Below are 14,075 nucleotides of genomic sequence, written 5' to 3' on the forward strand. Positions count from 1 at the left end.
GTGACTAAAGTTTTTGAGACTTTTCTATACATCTTAGATTCTAATCTTCAAACCTTCATTTCTTCACTTGTTGGTGATTTTTCAAGATGATTTGACACATGTTTAAGCTTTAGGCCTTGAGATGTATTTTTCGGTTCATTTGCAAAGACCTTGAAAATTGTGTCTCTTGTACAATAAAAAAACATCTGAAATGCTAAATTTAAATTTATCAGAATTATTAAGATTTTTTTTTATCATCAAAACATGGTGAGAATCAAATCTAGGTCAGCAATCTCCCCTTTTTTATGATGACAAAATCAAACACTTAAAAAACTTAAAATAAAATGGCCCATATGCATGGGAGCTTCTGAATGTGTCAAAGCATTGAATTTCAAGTTATAATTAACTCCTTCTGAAGTTTTACATACAAGATTTCTAAATTTTAGTTTTAAACATAAGTGTGCATATTCTCTCTCTCTCTCTCTCTCTCTCTCTCTCTCTCTTTTGTCATAATCTAAAAATGTGACCATGTAAGGTAGCTCAAAATGTGGCATGAGGCCTTTCATTCATGAATAAGCATATCACATACAAAAAAATTAAGTTGATCACAAAGTGTTATACAGTATGGCACAAAATCAACTCTTGGACAACCTAAGTGTAGGAAGGCTGATCCTAATATTGAGGTGGAGGTGAGACAACGTGTTGATGACATCGTGGAGAAGGGAACTAAATTTGAGTTTCCCTCCTTGAGTTCTTGCGGACCTTCTTTGAGTTCAACCATGTCAATCGGATGCTGAGGAGGAGGAGGCATCAGTTCTCTTCCTCTTCACAAACTGGAATTGCTCTGCTTGAGAGCGATTAGGGTTTGACTCTTCTCTAGAGTCATCCTCGACAAGGGTCCTCCCACGTCCGTCCTTAGAGACCCATCTACCTTGACATTTGGCAAAACCAAATTGCCAACCTTTACTTCACCAATGCTCGTCTTTTTGGTGATGTCAACACTTTCTTCATTTGAGAAGTCAACTCCAAAATGGTGAAGGATGGAGATGATATGTTGATCAAAGGGTAACCCATCAGCCCAAGCGCTCGTTGCTATGTCCATCATTTGATATCCCATAAAATATTCGAAGTTGAGTCCCACATGTTGGGTAATCCCCCAAAGGCAAAAGATGTCAGCCATGATTAGAGGAGAGAAGCTACCATTCCTCTGGTTGAGGATGCGGGTCACCATCTCCATGAAAAACCTGAGCTCCATGGTAAGATCTTTGATTTTGATTTTGTAGGAACTCCCCGCGATCTACCCTAAGACTAATGGTATGGCATCTTGAATATTTTGAGAGTATTCATAACACTAGTCTTGTAGCTAGCTCTCCTTGATATATTTGGCCAATCCCATAGGGAAGGTGTCCATAATTTCATTGAGGTCACTAGAGTATAGAGAAATTATAGTCTTCTTCACATAAGAGGTGATCTTCAAGTTCATTGTTGAGGTATCTTCTATTTCCAAAATGCTACAGAATACTTTCACCAATGTAAATTGGGTTAGACAGGCAAATAAGCTTATGCATGGTGCAAATGGTTCTACAAAACCCATAACTTCTTTGGAACAAAATCCTAGGTCGAGTTGGGTAGGCTCTACCATGCTCCTAGTGGAAAAGGACTTTTTATACCTTCTTTGTTGTCCCTTGGACCGGAAATAGTCCTTTCTTATTCGGCATTACTTGACAAAATTCTTCTTCTCTTGGAGGAGGGTGTTGACCTAGAGTTGAATTTCATCCATATTTTGTAGATAAAACAACTTAATATCGATAATAAATGTAAATTTAGTATTTCAGATTTTTTTCCTTCAAGAGACAAAAAAAATCAAGGTCTTTGCAAATGAACTAGCGAATGCATCTCAAGACCTCAAGCTTTAATCATGTGTCAAGTCATCTTGACAAAATTCTTCTTCTCTTGGAGGAGGGTGTTGACCTAGAGTTGAATTTCATCCATATTTTGTAGATAAAACAACTTAATATTGATAATAAATGTAAATTTAGTATTTCAGATTTTTTTCCTTCAAGAGACAAAAAAAATCAAGGTCTTTGCAAATGAACTAGCGAATGCATCTCAAGACCTCAAGCTTTAATCATGTGTCAAGTCATCTTGAAGAAGCACCCACAACAAAGAAATGAAAACATAAAAATTAGACTCTAAGTGGTATAGAATAGTTTCAAGAACTCTAATAATGTAAGAGGACAATACCCAAACTCCAAATTTGTGGTACACAATGTTAGGAATTAAACGCCCTAATTTCAAACTAACGAGAGCAATAATAATAAACGAGGAAAAAGGAAAAATCAAACACGAAATAAAGACAACAAGATTTATACAAGTTCGTCTCAAGGTGAGACTACGTCTTGTTTTCCGTTGCTGTAGTAATCCACTATGAGATGAAATAGTTTACAAGAGAAATCACACACTTATAGGTGTTTCTCCTAACTGTAGCACTCCCCAATTTAAAGAGAAAGCTAGGGCAACTGTATTACAATAGTAAAATTCCCAAGCTGCCCTTAATGAAACAACAATCAATATATCGTGAACCAACTCAGGATAAGGCATTAATTAGGCTCCACAACTTAACACACAAGAATATTTGGAGCTCTAGGACATATGGTTTTCAATTCATGTTTTTCGGTGGAGATCAATATTTTAAAACTTTTTAGAAAACCTTAGGATCATTTTTACCATGCTTAGAAGTTACTTCAGAAACCTGGAAATTTGCATGATCAATCAACAAAGTGGATTATCGATTAGACAGAACTATGCTAAAAATAAGCTATAAAGCATGATCAATCATCCCCATCGGATTGATCGATTATACGAATCCAGGTGTATAAGGCAAGATCAATCATACCTATGTATTGATCGATCACACTGAACTATACGAATAAGGGACATAAAGCATGATTAATCATACTCATTATATTGATCGATCATACTTAGATTCACACAACCAAAGCTTCACTCCATGATATATCAATCGGGTTGGATTGATCGAGAAACTTATTAATTTTTTTTGAAGGTTTAAAATTGCATTGAGAGATCAATAAGTCCAAGGACTCATAAAAATATTGTCATTACACTCAACCGATCGATCTTACCTTTTAATTGGTCGATCAATAAGTCTGTCAATGTTTTGTAAACAACTATATAACGGCTAGTTTGGTTGGAAAACTTATAAATACCCCCACAAATGTGTCTTAAGGAAATTATTGAGAATTTATTTGTAAAACAAATGCATTCAAAGCTATTTACGATTGAAATTCCTCACAAAACCACTTTTTAGAGAAAATATTTAGAAATTTTCAAAATTCCATCTCTCTCAAAGTTTTCTCCTTCCATCATTATCTTAAGTTCAAGCTTTAGAAATCTTCTCTATTATGCATCAAAGGATGGAGACTTGGATATCTCAAAGGAAAAGGTTGTATCTCCATCAATTCAACAAGTGTAAGCTTTTCTATCTTTGTATTTTCAATTTCTTACTTCATAGATTGATATAGAACCTAAAATCGAGATAAAAGAGCTTGCGAGAGTTAGAATTTGGCCACTTAATCTTTGGGGAGATTTTTTAAATTGTGTCTTTGAGCATACACGTGTCTTAAAAAAGTGTCAGAATATTTTTATGTAATTTTTAGTTAATAAAGCTTATTAGTGGAATTTTCCACGTAAGTGTTATTGGGTGATGAATACCAATAGGGGAATATCGATAATAAAACATCTTTGTGTTCAATTTTGTGGTGTGTGCATATTTTAAATTATAATTATTTTAATTTTATTTGAACACTAAGTTTTTAATTTGAAATCTCTCAATTCACCCACCTCCCCCCCCCCCCCCCCCCCCCCCCCCCCCCCCTCCCTCCGCCTCTTTGAGAAGCCACTTGAGCCAATAGAGGATCCTTCCTAGCTATCCTTTTTGTCCTAACCATAGCGATTTGGTAATTTACGGTCTAAAATCGAAACGGGGTTACTTCAAGGCATTAAAACTATTGAAGAACATATATGGATGAGTCTTACATTAATCTCACCGTAAGAAGTCTCACAAAGCAAGAATTAACACGGTGGAGTCTTATAGGAGTCTCGTAAGAGGAGGTCTCAAAGAAAAGTCTCAGGTAAAGGTGTTTTAATCATGTTCTTCTATTTATGTTTATTTGTTCAATTGTTCTAGGACTTATCTTTTAGTGTTTAACTTTGGGTGTAATTGGGATAAGGATAGTATAACTGTAATTGGATTCTAATTGTTTCCCCTATTATAAATAGAGGTTCATTATAATAAAATTACAACAAGTTAGTGAAGTATTTCTCTTTTCTGGAAAAGAGAAATATTTCATTGACTTGTTATAATTAAAGTACATGAACCTCTATTTATAATAGAGGAAGGTAGTAGAGTCCTATTACAATAAAACTACATTTGTCCCAATTACGCCCAAACTCTAACACTTAAAGATAAATACTAGCATAATTAAATCAGTCAATGTAGATAAAAAATAAACATAACTAAAACTAAAACTCTTGACCATAAGATAAAGATACTTTTGTGAGTCCTTCTTGATCTTCCAACTGATGTGATAAGGATGCCAACTCATGGTAATCATTGTGGGTCTTACTTCTTATATGCTTGGGCCCCATCTTGTGGGACTTCTTTTGTCATGTGACCTATCTTATAATACTCTTAGATATGTGGGTCGTCCTTGGTCGTGTGGGCTTCGGCCCTATCTTCCAACAATATCTATACAATTATATAGTTTTATTTATATATATACACGATTGATCCAATATGAAAAACCATTTGGTGTGAAACATGTGAAACGATTATCTCACCCATCCGATCAATGACTATTTCAGCCGTCCGATCATGATCAGACGATTGAGATAGTTGTTTCACATGTTTTGTATATATATATATATGAATGTACATATACACACACACCCACACACACACGTGCACTCATATATACATGCATGCATGCATATATAAAATCTAACCCGGAAATGAGTAATAATTTTTAACTTAAAATATAAGATTAATTTGTAAATCCATGCATAAAGGCAAATAAATCAGAGTAATATATTTTAGCCAAAGAAATGCAATCATATTTTATTTATGACCATTCCTAATGTTTTTTTAACATTTTCTTATGGTTAGTATCTCCCATTCTCAACACTTAAAAAGACTAAATAGAAGGACTTATATAGAGCTCCAACAATCTACAACTATTCATCACATGCACTTCTAGCTTTGTAAATGTAGATAGCAACTCCCATACCATTTATATATGTACACACTTGAATTTAACTAGAAGTGCAGTCAAGTGGGCTTTAGAGGTATACACAAGTTTCTGTTACATGCATTGTCCATAGTCCATGCCCAGAGCTTCTATAATTGAATTTGCGTAAATGTTTACGACAATTCTAAATTACATAAGAATAAGAATTATAGGTGATCTTTATTTTTAATTAAATCATCAATTTTAAATTAAATAAGTTGAATTAATTTTTTTAGTTTATATTTATTTCTTATCCATTACATAAGGGTAGTATGGTAAATAAATGCTGGAAGATATGAATAAGCTGGAGTGTCATTGATGTAATTAGTTTATGATTTTGTTTCTTCTTCACTTTTACTAGGGTGAAGGCTATACTTGTAATATTGGTACTTTTAACATCTATAAATAAAGTTTAAGGGAGAGGGTTATAAAAAGTCCATAACCCTATTCAAGCCTCTTCTTCTTGGTTTAAATTTGTCTTTACACCTCACTCTCTCTTTTCCTCTTCTCTTTTCAATAGTTTCTTATCTCCTCTCTCCCAAGAGTTAGAGTTTTTTTTTTTTCTCATTTCTTTAAGATCTCTTGTGTTTATGTCTCATCTCTAAAAAATCAATAATAAATAGGTTAAATTAATATTAAATTGATGAATCAATTGGGTCATTGTCATATGGGAGGTTTCTCATATGTAACATTGAAAGAGGATGGAGGATGGAGGGACAATGACACCTCTCTTTCCCCTTAATTTTATTTTTTAATATACTCTAAAATGAATAACATTAATATAGTATCATCTTAGGTCAGCCAAAGTTCAAACTCTGTTGATCCATATTTAACCGGATTCCATCTTCTATCTGGGTTCGACTGAATCGATTTTTGTATATGATATAAATAAGAGTTACTAACGTCGGCCTCTTTTCTTATGCATAAAAACCGTCAGAGGTGACAAGTGCAGGTGGAGGCGAGATAAAGAAGTCAGCTAATGTTATGGTCTGAGGCAGATTCATCCCGCCGTAATCCATATACTCTGGAAACATATATTTTTTAAAAAGTGTAATAAATTAACCAAATCCGTTAGTTCAAGTCCAAAACGTGTTTATGTTGTGGGCAAGGGTGGGCGATGAGGAGACAGGGGGAAACTCGGCGATGTTTTCGTGAAACACATGTCGATAATATCCGGGATTTGGTTCGCCGGCTATCGATGAGGCCTCTCCTACCCACTTTCTAACGCTGACAGTCTCTCTCTCATGGTAATGTACTCTGTACGTTGTTGCGGCAGGCATCAGCGACAGAAACTGTGAAGTTGGGCACCTCTAGAGAGAGAAAAGTAGAGAGAAGAGGCAACGGAAGGGGCAAGCAGCAGATGGCAGTCCCTGAAAAAGGAAGCCCCGACTGACACGAAGGAGCGCAAGTTGTCCTACATTCAACACTCCATCCACTCCACGGGGCGCCGGAGCGGCGGGTTCTTTAACCTTCAACAACACCCTTTCCCTTGTTCTGTCCCTCGACTCCATTTCTCTGGCTCTACCTCCCTCTCTCCTACTTCCTCTTTGCGCTTTTGCCTGTGAGTTGGTCTTCTCCTCTGTTTCGGTTAGCTCGCTTCGAAGGACTGGGTGAGAAACGGAGGGGTATTAAATGGGTTCTGTAGGTGAGAGCTTGAAACTAAAGGGGGTGCGCCCTAATGTTAGGGACTGTAATGCTACCTCCTTTGGCGAAGATATATTGCATTGTAGAAGCCAAGGTCAGATTGCTTGCCCCTTTATCATCTTCTTCATTTGCCTTTGGTTCTTTTTTTGCACTGCTTCGTTGGTTAGATTATGCACGTCTCGCTTTTTTACTTTTATTTTTCCTTTCTCCCGTCAATGTATAAGTATTACATTAATATTTCTTTTCATTGGGAACTGTTTATTTTCGTTATACGTATTTCTTTGTATTTCTGGCGCTGCAATTAAGTATTGTTACTTTGTAATGGAGGCATTTCTTCCCACTTCTGTGCAGTTCCTCTATATCTGTTTGTACTTTTTTCTTTGAAGTTTTATGAATCAGCATATTCTAATATTTTCTCTTCGTCCCTGTTAGTTCTGTGTTGATCTCTTCTTCTCTTGTGTTGCCACGCTAATGTTGGACATCCACACCATTGTTGCTCCATTTTAGGTGAAAGTGATGATCTCTATTCTGAACTCTGGCATGCATGTGCGGGTCCACTAGTCACCGTTCCTCGCGTCGGAGAGAGGGTCTACTTCTTTCCCCAGGGTCATATGGAGCAGGTATTTTTCAGGTCTCTGTCACATATCCTCTCGTGCAGGGCTCTGTTTGAAAACATATTTACAGGATATTATACTTAAAGGACTTCAATCTCTCTGTATATGGATAATATATATAACGTTTCCTGTGCATAGGTCGAGGAATATACTAATCAAGGCACCAGTCAAGAGATGCCGAATTATAATCTGCCTTCCAAGATCCTCTGTAGGGTGGTATATGTTCAGCTCAAGGTCCACCTTCCATCACTTCGACCTATTATTTTTTTCTTTTAGATTTATTTTTTTCCCTATGCAGTTTGCAACTGTGTCCATTTTGGGTGCCAGAGAAATCAGCTCGTTTAATTTATGTTCATGTTATGGGTTTTGTGCAGGCTGAATGTGACACAGACGAGGTCTATGCACAAGTAACCTTGCTACCTGAAGAAAAGGTGGGTCTTGTTCATATTCTAAAATCCATTTGTTTTAGACTTTAATAGACGTAATTGGTGTTTTTGTATATGTATTAGTTTCCTATTGAGCAAATTATGATATCTGCCTTGATTTATTAAAATTTCTTGTTGAATTTGAATGACTTTATGTGTTGATCTTAACAGCAAGATGAGACCGTTTTCAAGGAAGAAACTCTGCCATCAAGGGCTTCAACATCTCATGTATACTCCTTTTGTAAGACTCTAACTGCTTCAGACACAAGTACACATGGGGGATTTTCTGTACTTAAGCGTCATGCTGATGATTGCCTTCCACATCTGGTCTGCTTCTTTCCAATTTACAATGTCATAAGTTTTTCCCTGTTGCTTTAGCATTTAGGATGCTGTTATATTTAAGAGACGCTGTTTTATTTCCATCTGTTTTTACAGGACATGTCTCAGCAACCTCCAACTCAAGAGCTGGTGGCCAAGGATTTGCATGGTGTTAAGTGGCGATTTCGTCATATTTTTCGTGGTAAATGTCATTTGCTTCTACTTCTGTGTATATTAACTCTCAATTTTAAAAGAAAAGCTGTCAAAATTTTGTTGGTGTTACTGATATATATGAACTAAGGGACATTCTATGTTGCCAATAGGAAAAAGTTTCATGTGAGTGACCTTTGGCTCAATGATCACCTGATCTGTGAGGTCTTGGTTTCAATTTTTCACCAGGGTATGGGGTTCAACATTCAAAAAGAAAAAAAAAAAAAAAAAAACTTACATGCATGATGTGATTTGCTGTATGTCACTATTCCTGGACCGAAGGCAAATGGTCATGAACGTGGGCACTTACATGGTAGCAAATATAGATTTCCTAAATATTTTTGTTTGTTTTAAAAAAAAGTTTCTCTTCCTTGTATTAGTTCTTGAGCCATATATATGATTGGCAGTCCTATTAATTTGGTTTACCAGTGTCTTGATTTCTGTAAGTATGTACCGTCTATGTTATAGGTCAGCCACGACGACACTTGCTGACTAGTGGGTGGAGCACATTTGTTAGCCTGAAGAAACTTGTTGCAGGGGATGCTTTTATTTTCCTCAGGTTCTCTCTCTCTCTCTCTCTCTCGCTCCCTATCTCTTTGCCTGCTATCTATGTATACCCATGCATACGTAGTATATGACCATGCCTGGTCTCACATTTTATACTGATCCACTCGCTTGGGGGTTCTTTCTATTTAGAGGGGTTGCCATTTAGAAGTCCTGACCAGTTACAAATTTTGAGATCTCATGCGCAGGCCTATTTGTCTCTTAATATTTGTTGTAGGTTTGGATCATAAACTGGTTGTTTTTTCTTGACAGTTTGCTTGCTAAAATCTATATTTTGTATTATTCATTTTAATGTGTAACTGTTCAAAGTGATGTCATGCAGGGATGAAAGTGGGGAACTTCGTGTGGGGGTTCGCCGTGCAATGAGGCCAACGAAGAGTGCATCAACATCTGTTATATCAAGCCACACTATGCAGATTGGTGTACTTGCAACTGCATCTCATGCTATTTCCACTGGGACCATGTTCAGTGTTTATTACCGTCCTAGGTAAGCAGTTCTGCTAAAAGCACATAATTTTTGTAGCTTAGTAAATGTGAATATTACTAGTCTTTTTTAAATTCAATATATTGTCTGATTCAAAAAAATATTACTTGTCTTTTAAATTGCCCATAGTTGCTCTATTGCTGTTACACAAGGACTCGTAATATTGGACTAAAAGGCTAAAATAATTTTTCCTCAGGACAAGCCCTTCAGAATTCATAATTCCGTATGACCAATATGTGCAATCTGTTGGAAGTAACTATTCAGTTGGTATGAGGTTTAGGATGAGGTTTGAAGGTGAAGAAGGTTTAGAGCAAAGGCATGGCAATCTTTCTTTTTATTTTTTATTGTGTTTCTTTATTGATTTTTACAGTCTTTCACTTAACAATTTGGTCAACAATGACATTATTTTGATTACCAGGTTTAATGGCACCATTGTGGGTATTGAGGATCTTGATCCTGTAAAATGGCCTGGATCAAAATGGAGAAGCCTTAAAGTAAGCTGCCAAATGCTGAATCCTGCATGTACATTTGTTTCAATATATTGATGTTGAATTGCTTGAATTCCACTTTATGTTTTGCTGTATGCAAGGTTCAATGGGATGAAACATCGAGCATAGCAAGACCTGATAGAGTTTCTCCTTGGAAGATTGAACCATTTACACCCACATCTCAAATGCCTGCTGCTCTTCTGCCTCGAACCAAGAAGCCACGTCCTAGTTATTTGCCGTCTCCTGAGCTATCTTCTTACAACAAGGAGGGTCAGTTATCCTGATATTCCCTTTTCTTTAATGCTTATTCCCCAAGTAGCTATTGCTTCTTCTTCTGATTTCATCAGATTTCTGTTTATGTTTGTTGGCTGATCTTGCTAGGTTTGTTAAAGAGTTCTACTGAGCGTTTGTCAGGTCATAAACACCTGGGGGTCTTGCAAGGTCAAGAAAATGTGGCCTTGCCACGATCTTCTTTGAATGATAATGAGCTGAGGGTTGCACAAGAGCCAATTGCATCACACTGGATCCATCACAACCAGTTAGATTTGGAGAAATCTTTATATTCTATAACTAAAGAGCCAAGCTATTTTCCATCATATTCAGCTTGTAGGTCTGGGGAGAACATGAAATATGTCCCAAATGTTGGTGGGTTTCATGAATGGTGGATTCCTGTGCACAAGACAGTTGCAGAATCATCTATTACTCATTTGAGAGAAGGTTCTGGTTGTAAGGTTTTTGGTGTTGATCTTGGTGCAAATCCACCAGAACCTTTCTCCCTACACGTTGCAACTTCTTGCGAGAATGGGTTGCCCAGCATGGTAACCACAGCAGCATATCATACAGCAGTTGTAGTATCTGATGTACTTTCAGAGCCATCAATGGCTACCAAGTCATCCGCTTCAAGTGGTTCAGGAACCATTCTAGAGAAACCAACAAAAAGCAATTGCATCAGCATCCGGAGTTGCACCAAGGTGAGAAATGCTGACATAAGTTTTTGACAAATTGTCTTATTTCATATTTAACTAAATTTCTTGAGAAATATGATTGAGCCAATAGAAAATTTCTTGCTTCAGTTTGTCTTCAGATCTAGTATGGTTTTGGGGAGTTTGTGCCACTTGCTTTGTTGGTGTTTAGGAAATATCTTTTTAGGCATGCACCTTCCTCTCAAAGGACACTCATTTTGTGTTTGCTGAGGGACTGATATTTTCCTAAATTAGCATTATTTTTTCTGTTTGCTGTCTTTTGTCTTGTGATTTGACTGTTTGAGTTCTTACTAGGGGAATATATTTTGCTTTGGCTTCAGGTCCATAAGCAGGGAACTGCTCTTGGGAGGTCTGTTGACCTTACGAAATTTGATGGATATGATGAATTAACTCTTGAGCTTGACCGAATGTTTGAATTCAAGGGTGAATTGGTAGATCCCAGCCAAGGGTGGCAGGTCATATACACGGATGATGAAGGGGACATTATGCTTCTTGGGGATTATCCGTGGCAGTAAGTTTCCTTCTCTTAAAAGATTTCAGATTTTCATTTTCTTCACCGAGTAAATGCTAGGGACCAGAGACTCTCAGGTGATAGAACCAAATAAAGCTAATGTCCATATGGGCCATATACATTGTTGGTTAAGAATCCGAAATCTAGATGATTCCAGTTTTGGATGTATTCAGCTATTGATTATTCCAGGCAGATACAATTCCACTTTTGGTTGATATGGCCTGAAATCATGGTTTAGTTTGAGCTTTTGAGATCGATTAAAATTGGCACCAATTTTACAATTTTGCATCTTCAATGCAAAATCCTTATTTCCTATTTGTGTTATGGCAAAACTTTTTAAAACAAAGAAATTTTATTGGTGGTCTGTTCTGCTTTTTCATTAATGTAAGTATTCTATTCTGGAGAACAGGGAGTTCTGCTTAATGGTGCAGAAGATATTCATCTACCCAAGAGAGGAAGTGTCCAAGTTGGATGCTCAGTCGCTGAACCCAAAACCAGGCAACTGCATTGAAGTGTCTGGTGATAATGAGACTACATCAACTTGCGGGGTGTAGAGTGGAAGCTTCAACCCTCTCTTAGTAATGCATTTTGGTAGATAAGTCCTGTTTGTTCATCAAGTCTTAAAAGAGCTCGTTACTGGTCTTGTAATTGGTTTAGAAGAGCTTAGGTTCATGGGACTGGTATGAATTCTATAAACACCTTGATGCATACATAGAGTTTTAATAATGAGATTAATTTCTCTGCATTTAATATAGATATGATTATTATGCCAAATAAATGTATATTGAATCGTCTAGCTTGTAAATGGTTATGAATTTATTCTTGCTGAACTTCTGTTTCTCCCTCTCTTCTTTCCCTTCACTTTGTGCCTATTATGTGGCAAGGCATGTTTCAGTACGAGGGAGGTCAAAGGGTGAGAAACGAGCTGAGATGAGCTCCAACCTTGGTAGGTGTGGGCTAGGCTCAATCTATCTGAGCTCGAGCTTGGTTCGAGCAAGATTTTCCTGCTCGAGTTCATTACCAGTTCAGCTGGTTTGACAGGTAAAGAGATGGCGCCACCCCTCCCAATACAGAAAAACAAGCGGAGAATTGCATCAACTCTCGTTCTCTCCTCTAAAGAAAGGAGCAGTGCACATAGAGGGGAGGGGAGGGGTGCAACCCTCCTTTTTCAGCTTGGGGGATTGTTGTTGGGAGAAATGTTAACAGTGAATTGGAATAACCAAATCAATTATCAAACAACGGAAATAATAATTTCTCACTTTGTGTGAATCTGTTGGGAAGTAATTTGAAAAAAAATCACATATACAAAGAGCCAAAAAAATTTTATGTAAAAAAACTAATGGGACTTTGTCTAGTTAAAATTTTTATTATTAACAATGATGTGTATACAAATGTTCTCTCTAGATAACACTGCAGGCATACAATTAACAATAATCTAAAGAAAAACACTTTCTTAGCAACCAAATAAGAGATTTTTAAGAAGATGCGGTATTGTTCACGGCAACAAATACCAGAAAGATTGTTCTAAAGACTGTCTAAATCCGATCTCCATCGTGCAGATTGTAGAGGCTTGAGTCGTGAACGTGTCTGTAAAATTTTAGCTCAATCGGACCACAGACAATGCCAATCGAAACGCTTGACGGAAACTGTATGACCTCCTCTGTTTTGACAACCTCTTTTTCTTCTCCTTCTCTCACATGCTCGCTTTTTCTAATGACAATAACACTTAGGTTTTAGTAAACCTAAATGAACTGGGCCTAAACCCTCTCTCCATGTGGGTTTAATGGAACCACATTGGCCATCCTCCATATAGGAGAAAACCCACACAACAAATCTCACCCTTCTCGATTATGTGGGGGAACTCACCAAACCTGTTTTTGCTCTACATACTTCAAGTTTTTGCATATGTAGTGATTTTGTCATCATATCTGACCTATTCTTATCACTATGGATTTTTTCAATGCATTATGAATCCAGTGATACCTCACATCCATATGCTTGGATCTTGAATGAAAAGTAGAGTTCTTATTGAAATGGATGACACTCTGACTATCACCATAGAGAGTATACTTCTCTTGTTTCTGACCCAGTTCTTCTAAGAGTTTCTTCATCCATATCAACTCTTTGTTTGCTTCAGTTATGGCAATATACTTTGCTTCTGTGGTAGACAAAGCAACACATTTCTGTAGTTTGGATTGCCAGGACACAGTCTCCCCTGAATAAGTAATCGAGAACCCTGAAGTGGACTTTCTAGAATCAATATCACTAGCCATATTTGCATCTGTAAACCCTTCAAGTATAGGTTTACCATTTCCAAAGCACAAACATACCTTGGAAGTACCTTTGAGGTATCTCAAAATCCACTTAACTGCATTCCAATTCTTTTTCTAGATTTGAGAAGAAGCGATTGACTACTCCAATTGCATGAGCTATATCTGGCCTCATACATGCCATTGCATACATTAGACTACCCACTACTGAGGCATATGGGACTCTGTTGAAATGTATAGCTGTATACCATGATCGGAGGAAACTGTATAGCGTGATTG

The 14,075-nt window shown here is 37.0% G+C and overlaps 1 protein-coding gene across 2 annotated transcripts; it reads left to right on the forward strand.

The window, feature by feature from the left end:
- The first annotated feature begins 6,528 nt into the window (after positions 1-6,528).
- LOC137958642 (auxin response factor 2A-like) lies at positions 6,529-12,314 on the forward strand. Of its 2 annotated transcripts, none has more exons than XM_068805719.1 (14): positions 6,529-7,023; positions 7,437-7,549; positions 7,682-7,777; positions 7,918-7,974; positions 8,140-8,295; positions 8,404-8,488; positions 8,965-9,055; positions 9,383-9,547; positions 9,741-9,860; positions 9,963-10,038; positions 10,134-10,302; positions 10,414-11,003; positions 11,336-11,526; positions 11,936-12,314. In XM_068805719.1, the coding sequence occupies exons 1-14, from the start codon at positions 6,918-6,920 to the stop codon at positions 12,078-12,080; spliced, it is 2,160 nt and encodes a 719-aa protein (XP_068661820.1). In that variant the 5' UTR covers positions 6,529-6,917; the 3' UTR covers positions 12,081-12,314. The 2 variants fall into 2 exon arrangements, with proteins under 2 accessions (XP_068661820.1, XP_068661821.1); XM_068805720.1 differs by having other exon boundaries at positions 6,936-7,023; positions 7,437-7,560.
- Positions 12,315-14,075: the final 1,761 nt, after the last annotated feature.

The sequence above is a fragment of the Aristolochia californica genome, unplaced genomic scaffold (assembly GCF_029961685.1).
Source record: "Aristolochia californica isolate CCGP_79_NKW_82.1479 unplaced genomic scaffold, dmAriCali1.0.hap1 SCAF_3, whole genome shotgun sequence".
NCBI classification, from domain to species: domain Eukaryota; kingdom Viridiplantae; phylum Streptophyta; class Magnoliopsida; order Piperales; family Aristolochiaceae; genus Aristolochia; species Aristolochia californica.